This window comes from Aquila chrysaetos, chromosome 7 (genome assembly GCF_900496995.4).
Source record: "Aquila chrysaetos chrysaetos chromosome 7, bAquChr1.4, whole genome shotgun sequence".
NCBI classification, from domain to species: domain Eukaryota; kingdom Metazoa; phylum Chordata; class Aves; order Accipitriformes; family Accipitridae; genus Aquila; species Aquila chrysaetos.
Window position 1 is genome coordinate 35,601 of NC_044010.1, and position 23,282 is coordinate 58,882.

At 44.4% G+C, this 23,282-nt stretch overlaps 1 protein-coding gene and 1 gene segment (V, D, J or C); one reads left to right on the forward strand and one right to left on the reverse strand.

Moving 5' to 3' along the window:
- Positions 1-1,810: 1,810 nt before the first annotated feature.
- LOC115344013 (trypsin I-P1-like) overlaps positions 1,811-23,282 on the reverse strand; it is a 56,406-nt gene continuing 34,934 nt past the window's right edge. The window contains exons 3-11 of the mRNA XM_041125009.1: positions 22,646-22,766; positions 22,099-22,227; positions 8,440-13,798; positions 7,555-8,270; positions 5,223-7,461; positions 4,579-4,753; positions 3,718-3,971; positions 2,799-2,935; positions 1,811-2,054 (exon numbers count right to left, since the gene is read on the reverse strand). Coding sequence (XP_040980943.1) covers positions 1,905-2,054; positions 2,799-2,935; positions 3,718-3,971; positions 4,579-4,753; positions 5,223-5,262 — 756 coding nt within the window. The 5' untranslated portion in view covers positions 5,263-7,461; positions 7,555-8,270; positions 8,440-13,798; positions 22,099-22,227; positions 22,646-22,766 and the 3' untranslated portion in view covers positions 1,811-1,904. The remainder of the gene's footprint in view (positions 2,055-2,798; positions 2,936-3,717; positions 3,972-4,578; positions 4,754-5,222; positions 7,462-7,554; positions 8,271-8,439; positions 13,799-22,098; positions 22,228-22,645; positions 22,767-23,282) is intronic.
- On the forward strand, positions 15,570-16,055 carry LOC121233454. The segment is given in 2 exon segments: positions 15,570-15,600; positions 15,736-16,055. Coding segments are annotated over 2 exon segments (351 nt in total).

The window sequence follows — 23,282 nt, forward strand, 5'->3', positions numbered from 1 at the left end:
CATGGCAGATCCAAAGTCTCTGCTTCAATGCCCTGCCTCCTTCTGACCTCCTCGCAAAACACCACCTTCTCTCCTCTTCCATTCCTCCCTGCTCCCCCTTCCCTCATTCATACAATGCCATGGATCACCTGCCCTTCCAGCAGGGACAAAATGGTGAGCAGTGACACAAGTTCTTTCCTCCAGCTCACATATTTGCTTTCAGCCATCCAGGGAGCTACAGGCAAGTATGAGCATCAAAACCCACAGGAGCAGATCCTATGCATTGGCCCAGATGGCACTTTGCGCACAGGAGACATTTCCGTGCAAGCCTGGAAGTCTGTTAGTGCACATAGCTTTCTCCGGCATATCTTTCACCCGTGAAGAACCCAGAAGCAACAGAGCTTGTAAGAGGGCCCTGTAAGCCATGTAAGAGGGGAGATCCTGTGAGGATATTCCAGCAATCTGAAAATCAAGAATGGCCTATAATCTGGAAAATGCAATTTCTTCTTTACTGACTGGAGACCTTGACACATGGGGGGATAGTGACAGAGGACTTGGACTGTTTCCAGACTACTCTTCTCAACATCCCTGTCTGTCACATTTGAGAATGCACTCTGCCTGACAATAGAAGTATTTCTTTCCCCCATTTTCATCTTGTCATCTTTTCATTGCATCCTCTCCTCTGTCCTCCAACTTTTTCTTCTTTCTCTAACATACAGGCAAAGATATCAACCACCCTACACTCACAGTGGTCAGGGAGGGAGAACCTGTGACAGAGGATAAGAACTCTGTCTCCTGGTCAAAATAGGCTGAAGGGAAGGATGCCAGGCTACAGCTCAGGGATTTTTTCTGGTAAAGGGCATACGCAGAGAAGGAATTCAACAAGTGCTTCCAGAGCAACGGGATGCAAAGCTAAGGTCTGATCCTGTTTGTATATTGTGCCTATCTCAATGACACAGACACCTCTTACTCTCCTAGGAGGTATCTCAGTGACAATGCATCTGAGAGCACCAGGCACAAACCTCTTTGTAGGCAAATGGCACTTGTTCCTTCATGCCCTGCTCTTATCCTCTCCCTCCCTTTCCTCCAGTGTCAGATTTCTTTTAATTTTCACCCCACTTCACCTATTTTCTGCTCTTTCTATCCTTTTATTTTACTCCAACTCTCTATTTCCCTTTTCTTTTTCAGAAGACAGCTACACAGCCTTTTGGCAACTTTGGCAGCTTTATCATGGACTTCCAACTCCGGTGCCAGTTGGGGTCAGAAGGAGATAAAACCAGAACCCAGGAACATCTCTGACCTTTTGACTCTTCCAGGAAAACTATGCAAGCCCAGCATGACCAGTTAACTTAGCAAAAAGGTATAGACAGCAGCCCCAGTGGCATTGGTACATGAAGAGAATGAGCCCTAGCAAGAGGTTGTTTCATTCCCCAAGTAGAGCTTTCAGGGAGGTTCCACCAGGGAATGTTAAGTCATATTGTTGGGGGTGGGAGCAGGGGGCTGGGGAACATTTGTGTTGCTGCCTGCTGTTTTCTACAGTAGGAGTATGCTGCCTGTGTGATTCAGCATACTCCCTCAGCTGGTTTAGGTAGTTTTGTAGCACCTGAGCATGTGCTGATAAACAGAAAAGTTGTTCTGCTCCAGAAATGGCTGCATGTAACTGACTGAAAGACACCTGAAGATGAGTCTGCAAATTGTTCCAAGATCCTGCTAGTTGAGAGGCACTACAAATATTAAATATTTTCTCCAGAGTGACATTCCTTGCCTTTGTCCTCCATGCCGTAGCCTATGGAAGTACCCAGAGAAACGTTGCACAAAGAAAGGGTGCCTGAAAGTCTTTATTTTTTGATAATTTTTGTATGCCCAGTCCCAAAACAAAAGAAAATGATGAGAAGAAAAAGTGGGTCACATAGAACGAGAGTGTCTCAGTTGGCAGACATAGTTGCTTTGATCCAGGAGACATAATTGCAAACCTTAGTGTAAACCCCGGGATAGCCTTTCTGCGCACATCCAATACCCCAGGAAACAATGCCCTGGAGCTGCCCATTGCAGACTACTGGACCACCGGAATCCCCCTGTGCACATAAAGAACACAGATATTCAGCAAATGGTATCAGCGTAAGTGGTGAGCCAGAGGTCCCAGAAATCACTGACATTCGAGGGAGCTCCATTGGGCTTTTTCTACACAGAAGTTCTACAAAGGTCATTTCTGATTACCACTCTACACCTGATGCTACTGTGCCTTACTTTATCTCCAAGGGCACCACAGCTAAGGATGAGTAAGCTCCCTATTTTTGATGGATGCAGTCCTTGGCAGACACTTAGGATACGTGTGTCTTAAACATTATTCTGCCAAATATTTCCATGGAGCTAGGCACATGTAAAATGCAGAGCAATTGTCAAGTGTGTTCATTTTCCAGACTGCCTGGATCTTGGCATACTGGCTATTTCATTTTCAGTGAGTCCAAAACTAACATTTGCATCATAAGCTCTAAAGTCACTGTGATTAATATTGACTCTCTGGTGCAGCACTCCTCCATTTTCAATAGCCTAAGGTGCAGGAGGTGGCATAGTCTGCTTGTGGAGATATAGGGCAGAGGTATTCGCTGACTCAAAAAAGGGACAATGACTAACTGAGTGGAAAAAAACCTAGTCTCACTCAATAAGCAACTTTCACCCTAAGCCTCCTCTGTTGTTCAAAAAACCAGCATTCAGACATGCTAGTGCAGTGAGTATAGCAGATTCTCTAACATGATGGCCTCTTCTACTGGCAAAAGGCAGGAGAGAAACATATGTGAAAGGAGAGGCAGATGTTTTACCTGGCAGGAGTCTTTTCCTCCCTCCATGAATCCTACACACATCATGTTCTTGGTAATTTCCCCAGGGTAGGCTTTGGTGCACTGGCTTGAGGAGAGTACAGGAGCCTTCAGGCACTGCAACGTGTCTGGATACGCATCTACAATAAAAGAGGGAGAGATGGTTGATTACATCTCTGAGTTCATGTCAGAGCCCAGAGAAGATCTTTCTTAGCAGAAAAGTAATCACTGAATTTCCTGGTTTAGCAGTCATCATTTTTCCTCTGAACAGTAATCACAGCATGGATTCCTTTTGTTTAGATAGAACAGGTTCTACCCATGGGTCCACCTTTCTACACTGCAGCCATGTTAATTTTTCTGATACCTAGAAAATCATCAATTGGCAAGTGTGGAGCTAAGAGCTACTCTTATAGCACATACGCTGCAGGGAACCTGGGCCTCAGGAAAACCATCCTCTCCTCTGGTGTAGGTTTCGTTGTTGTCAGTGGATTAGACACCAGTCACCATCCACATCTCTGACCATGGAGCTCTCTTGTAGTAATTTTAGATCGACAGTCACAGATCTTGATCTTGTTCTCAGAGAACTGACAACTCTATTGACATTAGTTAAATCGCCAGTGCTTGGCACTGCACAGCTGATAGCGCCAGGCCACAAAATTTATGGCAGTGTGAACATGCTGATGAACAGCACATGGATGACTTAAGTGATTCCATGTTCGTAACGCAGAACAAGAGGAAGGACCTTGTAAAAGCTTGCCTTTAAGGCAGTTAAATGGTTACTGTCCTACACAGACTGATTGCTCAAAAAGGCCTGTCACACAGCACTTCTCTGTGCTTTACCCTGTACTGTTTGGAGCCAATTATGAGGTCTTAGAGTGTCTCCCAGGCCCTCACGATGCTGTACATTCCCCAGAGTACTCACTGGCATTGCTGAGTGTGTTGCCCCAGCCAGAGATTAGGCATGTGGTGCCTGTGGTCACACAGCTGGTAGGCAGAGGAATGGTTTGGACAGCGCGGTTGAGCTGGGCTGGTTTGGCAAGTTTGATGAGCATAATGTCATTGTCCAGTGTTCTGGAGCTGTAGCCAGGGTGGCGGATTACTGCAGCTGAACTAATCAACTGCTGTGACGATTCTGTGAGTGCCAGGTTATGTTTCCCGAGCTGCACTTGGATGCGACTGGAAAAGAGAAGGAATGGTGTATACGTTACTGCTACCGACAGGTTATGGGGAACCTCCCTGTTACTGCATGCACTCGCTTCAACATCGCTACCGTAGTTGCTGTTTCCATGCAGGTTGTCTGTCTTGTCCTGCAATAAGTCCTGGGGATCCACGCTGAGATCTTACCCACTCCCACTACAGGTGGTGAATTTCTGCAGGTTTATTTTGCTGAGCTGGGACAAGTTGAATATCTAACAGTGCTTTATACAAACATTCTGGCAAAAAGCAAACTGCTATCACCCTGACCTTATTCCTCTTCCTGTTGTCCAGTAACTAAGTTTTAGCAAGATTAATGCAATTTATAAGAAATCACAGCCCGTAATTCATTGCTAGATTATCACATTATCACTTCAGAAAGTGCTCTGCATTCACAGAAACTTTTGCAGAAGTGGAAAACCCCTTATGATGCCTCAGCCCAGCTTCCTGAATGAGCCACCCATTCCTTGACTGTCTCCTGTCAGAATGGAGTCACTTACATATTTGGATCTCACAGCTCAGAATTCCTGCTAGAAGTGAACTGGAACAAAGAAGCAGGTTATGGAAGAATTTATTTTTTTCTACTTACGACTTGTAGCAGTGAGCAGCTGACACTACCCACTGGCTGTTGATGAGGGAACCTCCACAGAAGTGATACCCAGAATTCAGGGACACCTGATAGGGGACAGAGTTCACTGCACAGGTGTAGCCTCCCACAATCTTGTCATCATCATCATCAGCGGCAGCGTCGATGGGGAAGGCAACTGGGGGATAAGAAGTGGCATATGTCAACATCTGGCATAAGGAATCTTGTGCCTCTGTGACTGACTGAAGCATCTCACTTGTAGGCTCTACTTCTACAAAAACTCATGGTAGCAGTGTTGGGAAGCACTCACCCATAGTCCAAAAATTTAGAGAAGCTTTAGGACTTCCTGGGCCAGAGGTGTTATCTTTATACCTCATAGTCCTTAAGAGAAAGACAGTCTTTTTTTGAACATATGGACACATTTCAGTATTCCTGGGTCAAGAACACCTGTGAAGGCATTCATTCCCCATTTTGTGACACAAGCAATTATGAACAGACAGCAGTCAGAAGATGTTACAGTCCTCTGCCTTAAAACTTTTGTAAGTTGAAACTGGACTTCACTTTCCCATAATAGACTACCTTGTAAATTTCCTCAGAAAATAAGCTTCCTTATAAATTACAAAAATAGAAGGAAAAAATATACTTACCAGCCACACCAACAAAGGTGACAAACAGTATGTACTTCATGATCTTGACACAGCCTCAAGCCCAGACTGGTGGACTGGAAGCCTGAGCTGCTAGAAATACATTTTTTGAAATGGCCTTATCTCTAGTCCAAGGTTTTCTGCAGACAAAAAGTACACAGTGGAAAATTTGAAGATCCAAATGTGGGCATTAACAGGCACTGCTAGAAAGTACAAATAACATATCTGTTAATCATAAACCTTTCCTAAGATAGAAAGCTATCTAAAATTATTTCAGAGTGCAGCCTTCAATTTAAAAATACGTTTGGGCTTTGAAAGATGTGTAGTTGTTTGCCTGTCTCATTCTTACACGCAGCATCTGTTGAGAGCAACCCTCAAACCCCTTTGAGGTTCCTCTGCGCTGATGGTGTCATTCTTAAAAATGCATATTAAAAATGCTGAATATTGTAGGTAATGGACAGTAAGATACTATACATTTATTTTGGAAAAGAAAACCAACAAAAAAAACCCAAAACAAAACCAAAAAAAACCTCTCAGCGTTAAGTTTGTTAAGTTTATTTTAGCAAATTCCTTTTCTTGAATAATATGTGTGTCTGGTTTTATCATATAGAACACAGTGTTCTCCCAAATAAAATTATTCAAAAGTAATTTCAATAAGTGAGTACAAAAAACCTATTCTGTGCCCCCCCCCCACCTCCCAAGTTAAACAGTTTAATGTGGGAATGCACACCCACATTTCTCTTTGAAAGATTTCTCCCTTTCCTAATTTCTCTCCCCTAATCTATATGAAAATATTGGCCCAAGTACTGAACCACGTCTTTTATTTAGCATTGGAATGTTCTACAGACACTCATGTTTGCTACAGAAGGATTTCAATATAACGTTGATGTTTATGGAGGTAATGTATACAAACAAAAATACTGTGACCACAAATCATGAGATCTTCTGAAATCCTTCTCTGAAAGAGTGATAATTTCTCTCACGATGCTGAGTTTGCTAAAGCTTGATGCATTTGATGAATAATCATTTTCCAAGCAGCTGCCAACTTCATCATATTAGCTCCTGAAAGACAAGGGATAACCTCAAGTGACAGTGAACAGAAATCATACGCTTTGAGATGCTGAAATGGCATGAGAGACTAAATAGGAATAATCTTTCTACTCCATTTCTTAATCAATTTTTTTGAGAGCCCTGGAGGACTGGTACACACAGTGGCACTGTCCAGGTGGAAATTTTCTTTCATGTTAAAGGGCAAGTCCAAGGCCAGGGACTCCTCCAGGGAGATGCATGACTTGTCTTGGGCTTTAAACTGGTATCAGTGCACAGTTTTCTTACAAACATGTTTTATCCTGAGAAACAAATAAGGACTAGAGGCTTCCTGTGGAGAAGGGAAAGATCCATAATAGGACTAAGCATGGCAAAAATTACCAAAGCTATCCAATCCCATCCTAACTAAGCAGAGCAAGAACAATTCCTAATCTACAGTAGTGTATAATTTGATGTCCCTGTGGATTTGTAATTTCTTTGTCCAAAACATGCCATTGGCATAGAGACAGGCTGTCATCAGATATTTTAAAGTATTTTTCCTGAGATATAGCTCTAATAACCTATTAGGTAACACCTAGGCTATGAAGGACAGCTTCCTTTTCCTTCTTTTCACAGGGTTTAATATTTGGTTTAGTACCCACCCAAATGTCAGGAAAATCCAGTAATTCAGCATCTGAATTGGGAAGCTCAACCATACCTGCTTTTGTCTTTGTACTTTCTGTGTTTTCACTTGTTACTTATTTAATCTACTCTGATCTTTAACTGATCAGTTATTCTTAACAGCAGGAAAGGCATCATATAGGGCTGGCTCCTTTCTCCTTGAAGAAAAAGGTGTCTCTGAGACTCTCTATGCTACTTGCTTAAATCAACTATTAACCCCTTCCCAGGCTACTGCCAGAGCTCACGGCAGAAGTCCTGGGTCATAGTTCCTGTGGTTCTGGTGTTCCTAAGGCTATGATGGCAGACATCTGGTGAACATACCTCACCCAAGTCCCTCCCATTCTCCTATGTGCCTCTCAGGGCCCCTTCTAGAGGCTCCCATAAATCCTAGAACTCCACAGTGCATGCCAGCAGGGCAGCTCATAGAGCAAACTGATCTCAAATGAAGGCAAATGGGGTGTTTGTGATGCACAACTTGGAGGTCATTCAGCAGACAGACTGCTTCAGAACAGTCCTTCAGGCCTTTCAGTGAGAGCTGTGAATGATGAACAGACTTCTTTCATTCAGGCTGAAATTGGAACACCTCCTCCTGCCTCTCCTTCTTTTCTTTAAGACTATGAATGCTTACCTGAAATGTAAATACCGCCTCCTGCTCAATGCTGCTGAACATTCAACAGACCATTGTAAGGTTTTTTTCCAGGGTCTTTCAAAAAGTACGCTCCGGGGATACATCTCCAGCTGCAGACAAGTTTCTCATTTAATGCAGTGATGCTGCAGCAGGATGCTGGTGGCTCCAGGGACACGGGAAGGAGGAGGATTGGTGAATGGAGGGCAGATGTGTTAGGTATTATCAATGGACAAGCAATGGCAGCTTGCATTTCTAGAAACCTATGTTCCTAGTTCAAGTATTTCGGTCAACTGTATCACCACTGGACTCAGATAAAGTAAATAGGTTTGTCCAGGCTGATGCAAGATCATGGGAAAAGGAAACCTGGCGAGACCGCAGGCTAACAGAGATAAAGCTTCCCAGGAGCATAAAGCAGAGGAGTTTCTCAAGCTAGTCTTTGTACATCTCACAGAGCTTGGTGGTGGAGGTGCCATTGATTCTCTTTTCCCAAGTCTCTCCTGCCTGGGAGGAGCTGGTTGAAAGGCACCCCATGTGACCTAGGATCATCAAGTCCCCAGTTGCTGGAAGCCAGGAGAGTGTCTGGGGAAGGGTTTTGCATCTTCTGCTCTTTGCATCTCCAATCGATGGTCAGAGACAGGCTCCTGGTTTACAATGTTCCAGCGCAGGGGTCTCCAAAGGGGAGTCCATGCACCCCTGGGGGTGTGCATGACGATCCACTGGCATGTGGGAAGAAAACATTAGAACTTCAGTATTACACATATATAATTATCAATTACTAAATATACATATACTCCGGGTGTGTGCTCAAAAGTATTTTACTGATAGGGGTGCACAATGAAAAATGTTTGGAGACCACTGTTCTAGTGGTTTCAACAAATAACTTACACGTTCTTTCTTACATTCTGCTATAACATCAGCCTCGAACTCTGCCGAGCCTTCATGTTCTCTCCGATTTCTTCACTACCAGGGCTTCCTTCCTCTCTTGCTCACTCCTAGCTTCCCCCCAGCAAATTAAAATTCTGCTGACACTCTCAACTGCATTTGCCATTTTCCATTTCTCAACCTACACAAATGTGCACCATGTGCTCTCCACCATGACACAGCTACTGCATCGTGTTCCAAAGGTGCCATGGAAGTGAAGGTGTCAGTGTGAAGACTGCACACGTTTGTTTGTGAAGTTCTTTGGCAGCTTCTAGGCTCTTCTGTTCTCCTCCTGACTCAGGGTGGTAAAGACAAAGCCTCATGTTTCAGAGTAGCACAGAAAAAACTCAGGACGATATTTCAGGAATTGCTGTGAAGACTTCTGATGTTTCAAACTCTTTCGGCTCTTGCTAATTCCTCTGTAGCTCATTGGCTACTGCTACACTTTAAGACAATGGATTCAGGTCTGGTGCTGTGAAACGCAGTCCTCTTTCTCTCAGTTGCTTTTCCTGGGGACGCTGATGATAACAAGATTGTGGGATGCTACAGTTGCCCAGAGCATTCAGTTCCCTACCAGTGTCCTTGAACGTTGAGTATCACTTCTGCGGTGGTTCCCTCACCAACAACCAGTGGTTCCTGTCAGCTACTCACTGCTAGAAATTGTAAGTATGGATTGGGTTGTGTATCTGGATTCTAGTCAAATCTTGCAAAGTCACCAGATTTGGAATATGATGCCTACCAAAAGAAGAGAATCCAAGGTGGCAGCACATGGTGTATCTGAAACCAAAGGAGAAACACTACCTTCTGTCTCACTGCATTACATGATCTTTCTAATATACCTGCACTCTCGGCATCCTTTTCTGTGCATCCTAACATGCCCTTCTGTGCACATTTGCATTCCTCCAGACTTTCTCCATGGATCTTTCTTGTCCTAATTTTAGGGCATACCTCTGCAGAGAGAGCACAGATCAAGGATCATGCTCCTCTGCAATAGGAAATGTAATCTTCCTTCCCTAAGCATTGCTCTCAGTGTCTGAAGTGATCCATCTATTCTGGCACCAATTCCACAGTTGCCAGCTGGGGATCCACTGGACAGGATACCCAACTAGCAAGGGTCTCCAGACTCTGTCTTTCATGAAATCATAAAGCTCCTAGAGCTCTGTGACACATGCACCTTTGATTAGGGCAACACTCCCTTACTCTATTCCAAGTGTCTGCCAGTCCCCCTGTGGCACCAAGTTGTTCTACCCATGGTTAATGGCTGCTCTTCTCTGCTGGCAATTTTGCAGGCATATACAAGTCAGGATGGGAGAGTACAACGCTGATGTGAAAGAACACAGTGAACTAGTCAGGAGTGCCACATTAATCATTCACCATCCTAGATATGATTCAAGAAGCCTTGATAATGACATTATGTTGATCAAGCTGGCAACCACCATGGACTACAGTGCTGACATTCAACCCACAGGTCTGCCCAGCACCCGTGCCAAGGAGGGGCCCAAGTGCCTTTTTCAAGGTGAGGAAACACGCTGAGCAGTGGCTGTGAGTATCAGTGTATGTTGCACGTACCTGGTCACGCTTCTCCTCCTTTACTGCCAGGCTCATGAGATCCCTGTACGTTTCACTCCTGCTTTGCAGCCTTTCCATGTTCTGCCTGCATGTTCCCCAAACGGTCCTGCCAGTGTGCCTCAATCAACAATGCCCTTTGCATTTGCTCATGCAGGTGAAGGGGTCGCCCTGCTTTGCTGGATGGCTCTCACATATACATCTACAGGTTTCTCTCTTCACTGACAGTGCTGAGTCCCAAGACAAAACCTAATTTTCACTGCTGTCCCAGCAGCCAATTTCTCTAAGGTTCTCCAGTGACTGAGAGCTCCAGTGCTGAGTAACCAGAAGTGCCAAGAGGCTTACCCGGGCCAGATCACCAGCAACATGATCTGTGTAAGATTCCTGGATGGTGGGAAAGACTCATGCCAGGTAAGCATTGATGTCGGCACAGAGCCCTGGGTCACACACTTGAGGGTGCCTCAGGTGCACAGCATATGTCAGAGCTTGGCAGAGTGCTTAGGCCTCCTCATCTCCAGGTTTTCTGTTCTGACACAGTATCCTTCAGCAGGGTTTCAGTACAGAATGGACTTCACCCAAACTAGCAGGTCCAGCTACATCTGCTGGGCACTGAGTGCAGTAGCAGTGAATTGTTGGGATTAGGGGAGTCAGCAAATAAGGGGTGCTATCTTTCTGTGCTCCCAGATCAGGACTTGCGGCACTTCATTTTGCATTCCCTGGATTTTTTTGTACCAGGTCAAAACCTTTCGAGGTGAGATCAGCTCATGCTTCTAAATTTTTCTCTCCAGGGTGACTCAGGTGGCCCAGCTGTATGCATTGGAAAACCCCAGGGAATCGTGTCACAGGGAACTGAGTGTGCTCTGAAAGGTCATCTCAGTGTCTACACCAAGGTTTGCAATTACATTGATTAAATAAAAGAAACCATTGCAGCTTAGTGATATGTTGATGACTGCCTGGCTCCTTGGCCACTACCTTCCTGCCCTATCACTCCTCTTAAGAAGATAATAGCATAAATAAAAGTCTTACTTAAACAGCCTTACAGATAGATGTGCTGGGGACTGACAACCACCATACACAAGTGGGGTTCCCTGCAGCCTCACACCAGCTCCTCCTGAACCTTCCCTCCTGTTCTGGTTTGGGTGTGTATGCTAGGAGCAGTGCCCTAGAACTGCTGGGCTAGGGGATAGGGAACTGTGCAACCATCTAGGAAGTCTTCTGAGCCAGGTACCTGCTTTTCTTTACTCCTGGCCCTCTTACTGAGAAAGGGAGGAGAAGGAACAAGTCCCTAGGGAGGAGGTTCCGACATCTGTGGGCTGGAGTCCCATTTTGCTCCTGCCAATGGTGAAGTTATCATCTCACTGGTACCGTGACAGCTTTGACAGTGGTCATTTCAGCTATGGTGGTAGGTCTAAGAGTGATCAGAGACCACAGGCGCAGAGCAATCAGGTCATGGGCAATGGCCGTGACCAATGATCATCAGCTTTCCCCTTCACTTCCTCAGGGACATCTGAGGTGATTGTCCTGAGGGACATCCAGGTGAATCCACCTGGATCTAGCAGGTAACATAGATTAGCTGCTAGGGAAAGGAAAAAAAATAGCAAGCAGGTGGGGAAAAGGCCCATGACCTCATAGTAGTGTAAAGCATGGATTAAGAAAGGAAGGATGGGAAGGTGAGGGGCAGGGGCAGTGGCAGCACTAGCTGCATATTTATGTTTACCCTGCTGCTATTCTGGTTTTTGTTAAGTTCTCTTTTTCAGAAGAAGGAAAGTTATGTCTTCTTTCAGAGTGCCTGAGCTCAGGAACTACGGATGGATCCTGGACGACTGCGGGCCAGAGGCACTGGGGGAATAATGAAGTAAGGAGAGACCATGGTACTGGGGAGAAGGGTAGGAAACGCATGAGAATAACAGTGGTCCCACATGGAGCCAGAAGTGGATATACTGCCACAGCCTTTGAGGTAAGAAACAGACTGCGTCCCAGGAATCTTCAGGAAATGGCTAGACCAGAAAGGAAAGGAAGGACCCTGAAAGGACATAGCAGATGGGAGAGATCAGATTTTAAAGTATTAATTTAATCCACCTCATCCAGCACATGATCTGTAGTGAGCAGCCAAAAAAACCTCCCCTGAAGGGTCTGTGCACCCTAAGCCTGTGTAAACTGGGCCCCTACTGGGCAATTCTAACATCTCCAAACTTAGAAACTGCCCCTTTGCTGTGAGAATAAAGGTTGGAGAGTTTGGGAAAGAAAAGGGAGGCCAAAGAGGGGCTGGAAAAAGTGTAAAGGTGGTGAGATGGAAAGTCAGGTGGTCTAAAAAAGCTGGGGAAGGAGTTTAGAGGTGGCAGCCAGTGAGGCTGGCACAGTGAAATAGAATAGATGAGGAAGGGGAACTTGCACCAGATAAGCAGACACAGCTGGATTAGAAATGGAATTAGAATGGACTGGTTGGGGATAAGAGATGTGAAAGGAGCAGCACAGGTCTGACTGGGCAAGGAATCTGGGATGACAAGCCTGAGGAGGAAGGATTTGTCTAAGAATTGTCTGCAAACAAGTGGCCCTAGAGAAACTTTCTGTACCCCCCTCCAATAGATGTCGGGGACTCCCCTGCTCCCTCAAGTTGCCACCTCCCACTGGTCTTGCCATTAGAGACACACACACACCTGGAACCCAGGTCACTTCACTTACTTGTTAGCTAGTCTGGCTTCATGTTCTCTAGTGATCACACACTCACATACCCTCCTTTGCCCCAGCTGCTGGCATGACGAACATGGCCACTCTTACCTGTGGCCCTAGTCCAGTTTCTGGCACTTATGTTCACTCACTCTGGTCTCTCCAGTTGCTGGTACCTGTGGTCTGACTCTAGTTCCTAGCACTTAGACCTCCATACACAAAACACATGTGGACAGAATAGACAGTCCCTCCCTCAGGGAAACACTTAGAAATGGAATTTCATAAGACACGGATACACTGAATGAAGCAGGCACAAGGCATAGCCAGACAAGCATACTCGCCAGCAACCTGTTTACCCTTTTATAACGTTATTCCTCTATTTTCTTACATCTATTCTTCCCCAAATCCAGTAGTTCAGGTTCTGATTTGGGAAGCTCGGCCATATCTGCTTTTATCTTGGTACTTTTGTGTTTTCCCTTGTTTCTTCTTTAATCTTAGCAGAAAATAGACTGAAAGAATTAGACGTTTTGAACTGAAAAACTAAAAGGCTGTCAAGCTAGCTACTCTTCAGAAGGCAGCAACATGTTAGGCAATTCCTGAGAGACACACTAGAGGTCCTGAGTTGCATCCTCCAGATACTTCCTTCTTTCCAAGAGTGTGCAAACATTTTTTGGTTTCCTAAAATGGAGAAGTTACTCTGAATAAAAAACTTCATCCTGGAATGAGTAGTAAATTCTAATGCATGTGACTAGAGAAGAATGTGCAGCCCAGCTGCACTGAAATGATTTTGCCATGTCTCAGAGTTCTTACACAGCATAATCTTAGAATTAATTCCCACAGTCTCCATAGCCTGTTTCATTTCCCATCAAGTTTCTGAAATAGTTTCTCCCTTCAGGACTTGAGGTCTGATTACCACTGGAAGAAAAGTTTTTTAACAGGTCCAGCCTGACAGACAATAATCAAACTAAAAATCCTGTAGTATCTCCATGCACAAGACATGTAGGGGTCATTTTAGGACATTCATCAAAGCAGCAGTGTCCCATGGAACTGTCTCAACATGGTCCATGGAAGTGTCTCAAGGAGTTCCGTCCTAGCAGTAAGGTGAAAGGGCAAAATGTCAGTAAATTCAGATGAGATGAAGAACAAGCAAAATCAAGACAAGACTTCCATGGAAGATCAAAAAGAATAGGTTGTAGTGAGTAAATGCTAAAAATATGCATTAAAGGATAATCCGTGTCAAAACAATAAAAGAATATAAAGGCATATTAAATTTGGTCAAACTCATTTGCTAACTGCTGTATTGACTTTGAAAGCAGCACAAAAATTCAAAGAAAAATGTAAAAGATATGGAAGGTAATTAAAAAACAAATTCTGTATTGTCTACAATTCCTTGACAAGTCACTGAAACTGTAATACACCCAGCACAGGGCTCAACCTTGCTGGAGCACAGGTAAGGAATAATTTCTCCTGAGAAAACCTGCAGTGGCAAGAATTGGCAGGGACTGAACAGGAGCCATGGTCAAAACCCTAATTCTCATATACTAAGTGTCCATGACACTTGACATCATACAAAACTTTTACACATCATAGAGAATATATTTTCTTTCCTGTCTGGGAAGAAGCTATAGCTTCTCAGGTAATTTGTGTTAACTTCTTAAAAAAGCAGGATTGAAAAAGTGAGACAGGAAACATTCACTACCAAAATTTGTGAGATCCACACTGCTCTGAATTCTGGTATGACCCTAGGAGCTCAGCCTTAGGCCCAGACAAAGTACAATATCACTCGGCTCACAGACAGAACATGCCTTTTCTACAAATACATAAAGGTCAAGGGAAGATATGAATCTCTCTAGAGCTTCAGGCAAATATGGGAGGGGGGATATCAACAAAGTGGGAATAAAAAGAGAAAACCTCAGTAATATTCCTTATTGTTTGGAAGATGCAACATCAGGATTACTGAAAAAGATAATTGAAACTAAATATGTATATTTCATTCAGAGTACTAGTGAAGAAAGAATCAGCTACAATAATGTAAGTTTTTTGAACCTTACATATTCAGAAAATAATAGAGTGGTATAGGTTAAGGCAAGGCTTGTACTTGGCAGACTAGAAGAAACAGACTGTTCTTGAGGCTAATGTCTAACCACAGTTTTTGCTTTCAGAAATAAAAGCTGGCAGAGATGCCTTGTTTTTTGCAATTAGAAAGTGAATTAGAGCTCTCAGGAGGATTAAACTGCAGGGAACATGCTTCCCTCACTGGAAAACTGAAGAAATTAGGATGTGATTAAACACGATTTTTGTGCCTCCACTATCTTGGTCTATCATCTTTGCTTCTGTCTAACATAAGTTCTGAGTTGTGAGGTATCACCTTTCAGGTATTAAGAACATCTCTCCGGACTGAAACAATATATGTTTACATTTACTGGAATAGACCCTTCTGGAAAGATGGCCTGAGTTCTATCCACAGGTGCAAATGAGTCAAAAAATCATTTATGAGGCCAATATTCCCAGGTTCATGGCTGACAGATCCAATATGCAGACATGCATGATGATGGAATGACAGACAGTACAACATTCAGCCAGCAACTTACTGGTCTGCAAGCAATCCCACATTTTTGTCAAGAGCTCAGAACACTACCTGTCTTGTGGAAAGGCTAAAGCAAAACTTACAGTCACATGAATACTTAGCTTTGCTTTTAATGGCTCACCAAAGAGGGTATCAAAGGTGGACTGTCTCCTCTCTTCTCTGCCCAAGCTTGATGGAAAGATCAGAACAAGGGGAGGGGCATCAGTCTCTCTAGCTTCTTCTCTCTTAACTGACAATGAGCAGTAACACACTGTTCTGGGACAGCTGACGGGCCATGCTGACTCTTTTGCTTGCTCTTTTACCTGGTGAGAGGCAACGGATCCATCTGCAGCACAGCTCTCATCCAAGCCATGCAGAGCTGGTGTGAGGTAGAGGACCTGTTTTGGCCATCATCTGTACTTCTTCTCCTCCCTTTCTCTTTTTCTCTCTCACTCATGCAGGTGCTGGTGTCGGAAGGCTCATCACACAGTGGCCAGCAGAAATCCTTAACAGAGCTGGAGAGACTGTGGACATCTCCTGCTACCAGAATTATACCACACTTGCCTATATGTTGTGGTACCAGCAGACTCCAAGAAATGGTCTGAATTTAGTAGCCAGTACTTCTCCATGGATGCATAACTCTTATGAGGAAGGTTACAATGAGGCCAAGTTTGAGATAAACAGAAATCATAATGATCATTCTGTGATGACCATCAAGAATGTAACATCCAAGGATGCAGCCACATATTTCTGTGCTGCGAGTGATCACACGGTACAGTGAGGGGGTTGAACACTAAGATAAAATCCCCGCCTTGGCTGAGTGAGAGATGGAGTCTCTGAAAAAAGTGAGACAGATTGGAGAGGGGCAGAGGAAGAGCAGAACTAAAACAAGGGAGAAATGGGGGAATAGAGCCAGGACTTTTTGGAAGGAAAAGGGACAAAGCAAGCAGTGCAGCAGCATCTAGTTTCAAAGACAAAAAGCCTTCAGAAATACAAACCCATGGATCAGCAATAAGAATTGAGGCACTGCTGCTGTGGTTAGTGAAAGGCAGCAGATACTTCTTAAGATTGGTACTACAGAAGCACAGCCATGTTCTGGGCCACTAGTTCCCCACCATAGCACCAAGAAAAGAATACAAACCAAGAGGGAGAATTCAAGGTTCTTCCACACACTCATGATCCACCCAAAGACAGAGGTGCCCTGTGAGAGATTGATTGGTGTGGGAGGAGATGCCAGCCTCTGATTATGGACATAGGAGGATGGCACCAGTACAGGTGGGAGGAAACATACCCAGGGGACCAGGCATATCTTCCACTGTGGGAGGAACAGCCCCTTGGCAGCTTTACAAGCAACAGTGTACCCTGCAGCGCTTCTGTTCACCTGCTCCACACACTGCTTAACTGCAGGATCCCTCTCTTCCTTGCCACACAAATGCATACAGTTCTGAGCTGGACCAAGGACTTCACAGCAAAACCTCATGAGCAGAGAAAGGAAACCACAAAAAGCTGCTGTCACCTGGTACTCCCCTTGTAAGGGACAGCTGAAGGCAGAAATTGCCTCCCATTGTGCCTCTGTCTTCATTGCTTGCAGAGATGAGCTTTTGATGAACTAATTGCTCTTCTGTGATGGGCCTGGGAAAAGTGAGGGCAGGGTATTATGAGGGTTCCCCCACCTACCATTGCCTGTCTGTGCTCCTGTTTTTATTGCATAACCTAGGACTTATCTTTTCTTCAAAGAAAGGGAAATGGCACATAAAAGAGCAAAAGCTATCTTTAAGAAAGTATGGCTATACACTTGTGTATTGGGGGCTTCTGTTTTTAGGTCATGTCTTTGACAGTCTGTGTACCATTGAGCATGGACCAATTGTTTATCTCATATGCTCATATGGAAGACATAGCACAACTATCACAAGTAGCAAATGTACTATCCTGCTCACTGATGTGGCAAAACTGGATATGCTGAAATGAAACATACTATTTGATACAGCAAAAAAAGGTCCTAGTCTCCTGATCAACCACACTGTATAAATGTTACTTTGCCTCCAGGCTCTGCTCTAAAAGAAGCTAAACTATTCCTGGCTAGGGAAATCTGGACACGACAGAAACTTGTGTTCATTGTAGTCTCACCCTGGAGGTGGAGGCTCTCAAGAGGCTAAAACTAGTTGCATCCCAGACTTACTCCAGTCCTCCAAAGACATTTCTGAAAGACTCGGCTTCACACACCACTCCTTGCACACCTTGGTAGCCAGTGTTCTTCTGACTCCAGGAACTGCTCAGCAACAAGTGTTACACACCATTCCTTGCTCCCAGGGAGCACTCATCTGCTCCTCAGAACACTCTCAGGTCCATGATCTACTCACTGTTCATACCAGGCTACAGACATATAGCAGGGAAGCACTGGGAAAGCATTGTGTCTCACATAGCAGAGGCATGCTGAGTTTCTTATTCTCTTCAGCCTCTGATCTTCTTATATAGAGATCATCTTTACACAGGTACCAAACACATTCACTCTGTTGCTGTCTGGAATTACTACTGCTGATCCAAATACCCTGTGAAAGTTTTAGGAAAAGTAATTTATGCTAGAATCATTAAGGAATATAAACACCATAGTGGTAACTTTGGGAGTGACTTTTGGGTGATTTTTTTTTTTTTTAATTCTCTTTTAATAAATTACCAGTTCATGAAAATCATAATGTCACAGTCCTAGCTCAGACCTCTTGCATAAACACTGAAAAACAGCTTTATCAGTTCTGGGAACATAACAGAGGAAGGATCCCTTTCTATTGCTCAACTCTTGAACACTTTTAGTTTAGAGTGACAAATGCAATTTTAAGGCCCTGTGAAAACAAACTTATCAGTAGCCTTCAAAGTCCAGCAGATTAATGAGCTGGCTATTGACTGGTCACAGCTGTGCAATTTCCAGGTCTCCACAGAGGTCTCTAGTGGTCATTGCCATCTTGAAGGTCTGCAGTCACAGTTCCCTATTCCAGATCTGACGTACAATATTCTCCTGTGCAGTGCTTCTTTTGCCAGCTTGAACTGGCACTGCACAAAAAGCAGCTATTCTAAGAAGTTTCTCATGAAACAGCTGCTCTCCTCCTTGTTGCACTCCCCGTCCTCATATTTATTCTTCGTCTCCTGCTGTAGAAGGTGGCAGGGGAGCTGTAGCTACAGAAACCATAGTCAAAGGTACTTGTTTTAGGTGCTCACCACTGACATCTCAGGCACGTCTGTGTAAACAGCTGTATATTTGCAATGAACAGCCTACCTGCAGTCTAGATGTTATACTGGCTACTCAGAAGATAAGATGATGGAAGGAGAGGCTGTGTAAAGTCACATCTCTACGCAGATAATGATGTTATACCATGTGATGTGGTCATCCTGGAACTACAGGGAGGGTTTCGAAGAAACATAGAACCACAGAATCACAGAATGTTTGAGGTTGGAAGGAGCCTCTGAGGGTCATCTTGTCCAAAACCCCTGCTCAAGCAGGGCCACTAGGAGCCAGTGGTCCAGGACTTTGTCTAGACAGCTTTTGAATATCTCTAAGCATGCAGACTCCACAACCTCCCTAGGCAACCTACTCCAGCGCTCAGTCACCCTCACAGTAAAAAAGTCTTTCCTCATGTTCAGAAGGAACCTCCTGTGTTTCAGTCTATGCCCATTGCCTCTCGTCCGGTCACTGGGCACCACTGAAAAAAGCCTGTCTCCATCCTCTTTGCACCCTCCCTTCAGGTACTTAAATACATTAATCAGATCCCTCCTGAGCCTTCTCTCTCTAGGCTAAACAGTCCCAGCTCTCCCAGCCTCTCCTATCTGAAGTGCTCCAGTCCCTTAATCATCTTTGTGGCCCTTTGTTGAATGCTCTCCAGTATGTTCATGTCTCTCTTGTAGTGAAGAGCCCAGAATTGGACACAGTACTCCAGGTGTGGCCTTAACAGTGCTGAATAAAGGGGAAGGATCACCTCCCTAGACCTGCTGGCAACATTCCTCCTAATGCAGCCCAGGATACCATTCACCTTCTTTGCAGCAAGAGCACACTGCTGGCTCATGTTCAACCTGCTGTCCACCAGGAGCCCCAGATCCTTTCCTGCCAAGCTGCTTTCCAGCTGGGTGGCCCCCAGCATATACTGGTTCATGGGACTATTCCTCCCCAGGTGTGGGACTTTGCACTTCCCCTTGTTGAACTTCATGAGGATGCTGTCAGCCCATTTCTCCAGCCTGTCGAGGTCCCTCTGGATGGCAGCATGACCCTGTGGCGTACCAGCCACTCCTCCCAGTTTGGTGTTGTCTGCAAAGTTGCTGAGGGTGTACTCTCCCCCATCATCCAGATCATTAATGAAGATATTAAACAGAAGATGTTTCCCACTACAGCTGCTGTTTCTCAGGCTTCCTGTGACACAAGAACTGACACGGAACAGAAATAACAGGACAGATAACCTTGTGTTAGTCATCCAATACAGGTATTGGGTTGGGAGCAGAAGATGAACTTTTGGGAAACAATATTGTTCTTTAGTGGAACAACTTGGGCACAAATCAATGGCATCTAACAAGAAGCTTCAGTAGACACAGGCTGGAAGAGAAGGGAAATAAAGGAAAAATACATACGTAGGATGGTATAGCATCACTATCTGCATAGGGATGTGTATTGGGTCTGGCTGGGATGGAGTTAACCTCCCCATAGCAGCCCTCATAGTGCTGTGCTTTGTAGCTAGAAAGGTGTTGATAACACACCAGTGTTTCGGCTACTGCTGAGCAGTGCTCGCACAGCATCAAGGCTGTCTCTCCAAACACCCCCCTCCCCACCCCCGCTCCTCTCGTGGTTTAACCCCAGCCAGCAACTAAGCACCACGCAGCCACTTACTCACTCCCCCCGCAACCAGTGGGAAGGGAGAGATAATTGGGAAAAAAAAAGGTAGAACTCGTGGGTTGAGATAAGAACAGTGTAATAGAACAGAAAGGAAGAAACTAATAATGACAATAATAATAACAATATTAAAATGACAATAATAAGAATAAAAGGATTGGAATATACAAGTGATGCACAATGCAATTGCTCACCACCCACTGACCAATGCCCAGTTAGTTCCTGATGAGGGATCCCCCCAGGAAAACTCCCCCCAGTTTATATACTGGGCATGACATCACATGGTATGGAATACCCCTCTGGCCAGTTTGGGTCAGCTGCCCTGGCTGTGTCCCCTCCCAGCTTCTTGTGCCCCCCAACCCTTCTTGCTGGCTGGGCATGAGAAGCTGAAAAATCCTTGACTTGGTATACAACAACTGAAAACATCATTGTGTTATCAACATTCTTCTCATACTAAACCCAAAGCATTAGCACTATACCAGCTACTAGGAAGACAATTAACTCTGTCCCAGCTGAAACCAGGACAACTCCAAAGGCCAGTAGGCTGGGTGTGGGCAAGAGGTTGGGAGGGGACATAGCCAGAAAAGCTGACCTGAGCGGACCAAAGGGATATTCCATACCATATGATGTCATTCTCAGCAATAAAAAGCTAAGAAAAAGGAGGAGGAGCAGGGACATTTAGGATTAAGGCATTTGTCTTCTGGAGCAACTGCTACATGTACTGAGGCTCTACTTCCCAGAACGTGGCTGAATATCGCCTTCAGACGGGAAGTAGAGAATATATCTTTTTGTTTACCTTTGCTTCTGCATGTGGCCTTTGCTTTTTCTTTATTAACTGCCTTTATCAGGATGCACAAGCTCTTTTTCATCTTATTTTCTCCCACCCATCCTGCTGAGGAGGGGAAGTGATAGAGGGCCTTGGTGAGCACCTGGCAGCCAGCCAAGGCCAACCCACCACAGTATGTGATTTTTCACATCCTCTCCTTGCATCATCTTGTCTTTTCAGTACACAGATATTCCCTGAAAAGGGGCTGTTGCTTAATTTTAGGGGTTTGTGGCCAAAAGAACTGAATGTTTATGAAAAGAACTTCCTATTGTCCCTAAAACAAATCTGTAAAGCTCAGGGTGTCTCTGTAGTTCTGCCTGCTTCTTTGTAGCTGCTTCTTCTGTAAACTCTAAAGAAGAATCTAGTACTGATGTAAGTGATACGATCACTATTTTCCTGTGAAATTCCCCACTAAAATGACACCATTGTTAGAAAATACAGCCCTAAATGTCTCTTGCTTGCATATTCTTGCCTTTCCTTTTTGTCTGAATTTTTACACAGCTTGGCCCATGAAGCCTCCTATGAGAGACATGGAAATAAAAATCAAGGAATTCTCTTTCCTCTCTTCTCTCCCTCTCACCCATTTAAATTCATGGCCTACAAGGCCTTTCCTTTTGACAGGTTACAGATGAACAAAATGGGGCAAGACTGGTCTCTGCTGGCATATCTTGGAAATTCCCTTATGAACATGCCCTGAGGAGATTTTAGCATCACATAGAAACACTCCTTCAAAATTAATAGAGGTGATCTGCTTTTTTTTTAAATGAAAGACACCATATGGGAGAGAGTCTGTTAGTGACAGTAAGGACACTAATGGAGCTGTAGACTGGAGAGGGAGACAGAATAATCTTAAATGAATTTCAGTAGAATGGTTTTAGACCCTGAATAAACAGTCCTGAGATCAGAGGCAGACTAAGACCAAGGCAGGCAAATAAGATCTCACTATTAGTGTTATTATTTAGGCAGAGCCAGACAAATAAAATCCTAAATGTATTTTTAAAAAGACTTCAATCTAAACAAAGACAAATGTCTGCAGTCATTCCCGTAATTAGTGACTTAAGCACACAGTTTTGCTGTTGTAGAAGACAGGATACTGTAGGGACACCTGAGATCAGCTGTCCAGTATCTTACCTTCTGGAATTCTATATCTTGGTCCTAAATGTTTCAGCTTAGTCTATGTTTCTCATTCCCTTCTGGGACACTAACAGCTGTTCCCAGCTGAGCAGGCTGTATCAGAAATTATGGGTTCTTCTGTGATACCTGAAAATAAAGGAAAATAATTTGTGATTTTCCTAGTAGAATTACCTTGTTTCAGAGGATTGTGTTCTGTACCTACAGCCTATTTTTTTATATTAAGACAGACTGAAGTGAAACCATTAATGACCAATGTGAACTACATGTTTACTGCAGGTACTCAGTTGCCGACTAGGTGTTGACCTTTTATGTGAGAACACTAGGTCAGGATGGGCTGCGTATGCCCCAAACCTAAACCGGTTTGTTCATGTGCCTCTCTTTCCCTGTATTGCCTCAGTGTGTGCTGGTATGCACAGTCTCACGGGCACAGATCTTTCCCTCTTGGGAGCTACACGTCATACCTGCACAAACCTATGGGGGAAAATACAGTTTTGTGTCTCCATTTAGTTATGTGTAAGGGAGGGAGACAAAAGTATCCTGTTACCTGTCACTGCCAGTCCCCATCCGCTTCAGACAGTCCAAAACAAAGTCACGCTCCTCCTCCTAGATGAAGCCTTTTCATAGTAAGGGTCACAGGCACCTGGAGAAGCTTGTACTTCTGCTTCCTGTAACAGGGCAGTCAGAGGAATACAAACTTAAGAGCGCAGCACCCTGCTTCCTGCCCTTTCAGAGCAAATGTCACAAATGCAGCACAGATCAAAGAGGATATTCACAATCTGGTCAAGCTACAAACAGAAATACCAGTCTGTAGTAAGCAAATTGCTCTCAATGCAAACTAGTTACTGTGGGCTTGAGGTCTGTTTATCATCCTGAGCAGAAGAAAAAAAAGAGTGGGAAGGAAAGCAGCATGAACACTGTCTTGAAGTTACCAAGTGAAAAATAACTGCATTTAAAACCAGCTAATAAAAGAAAAAAAAAATTACTTTTTTGTCTATAGGATAAAATTGTCGGGATTATAAATTCAGGGATAATGGACACACTAAGAGGTAATCGGGCTTATCACACAGAAACAGCAACGGCAGAGGAAGGATGTGGCTGGTGCTTCCCATGGCAATCTTTCATGGTGACTGCGTGACAAAAATGGGAGGGCGGAGCCATGGGTGGGATTGTTTTTGTACAAG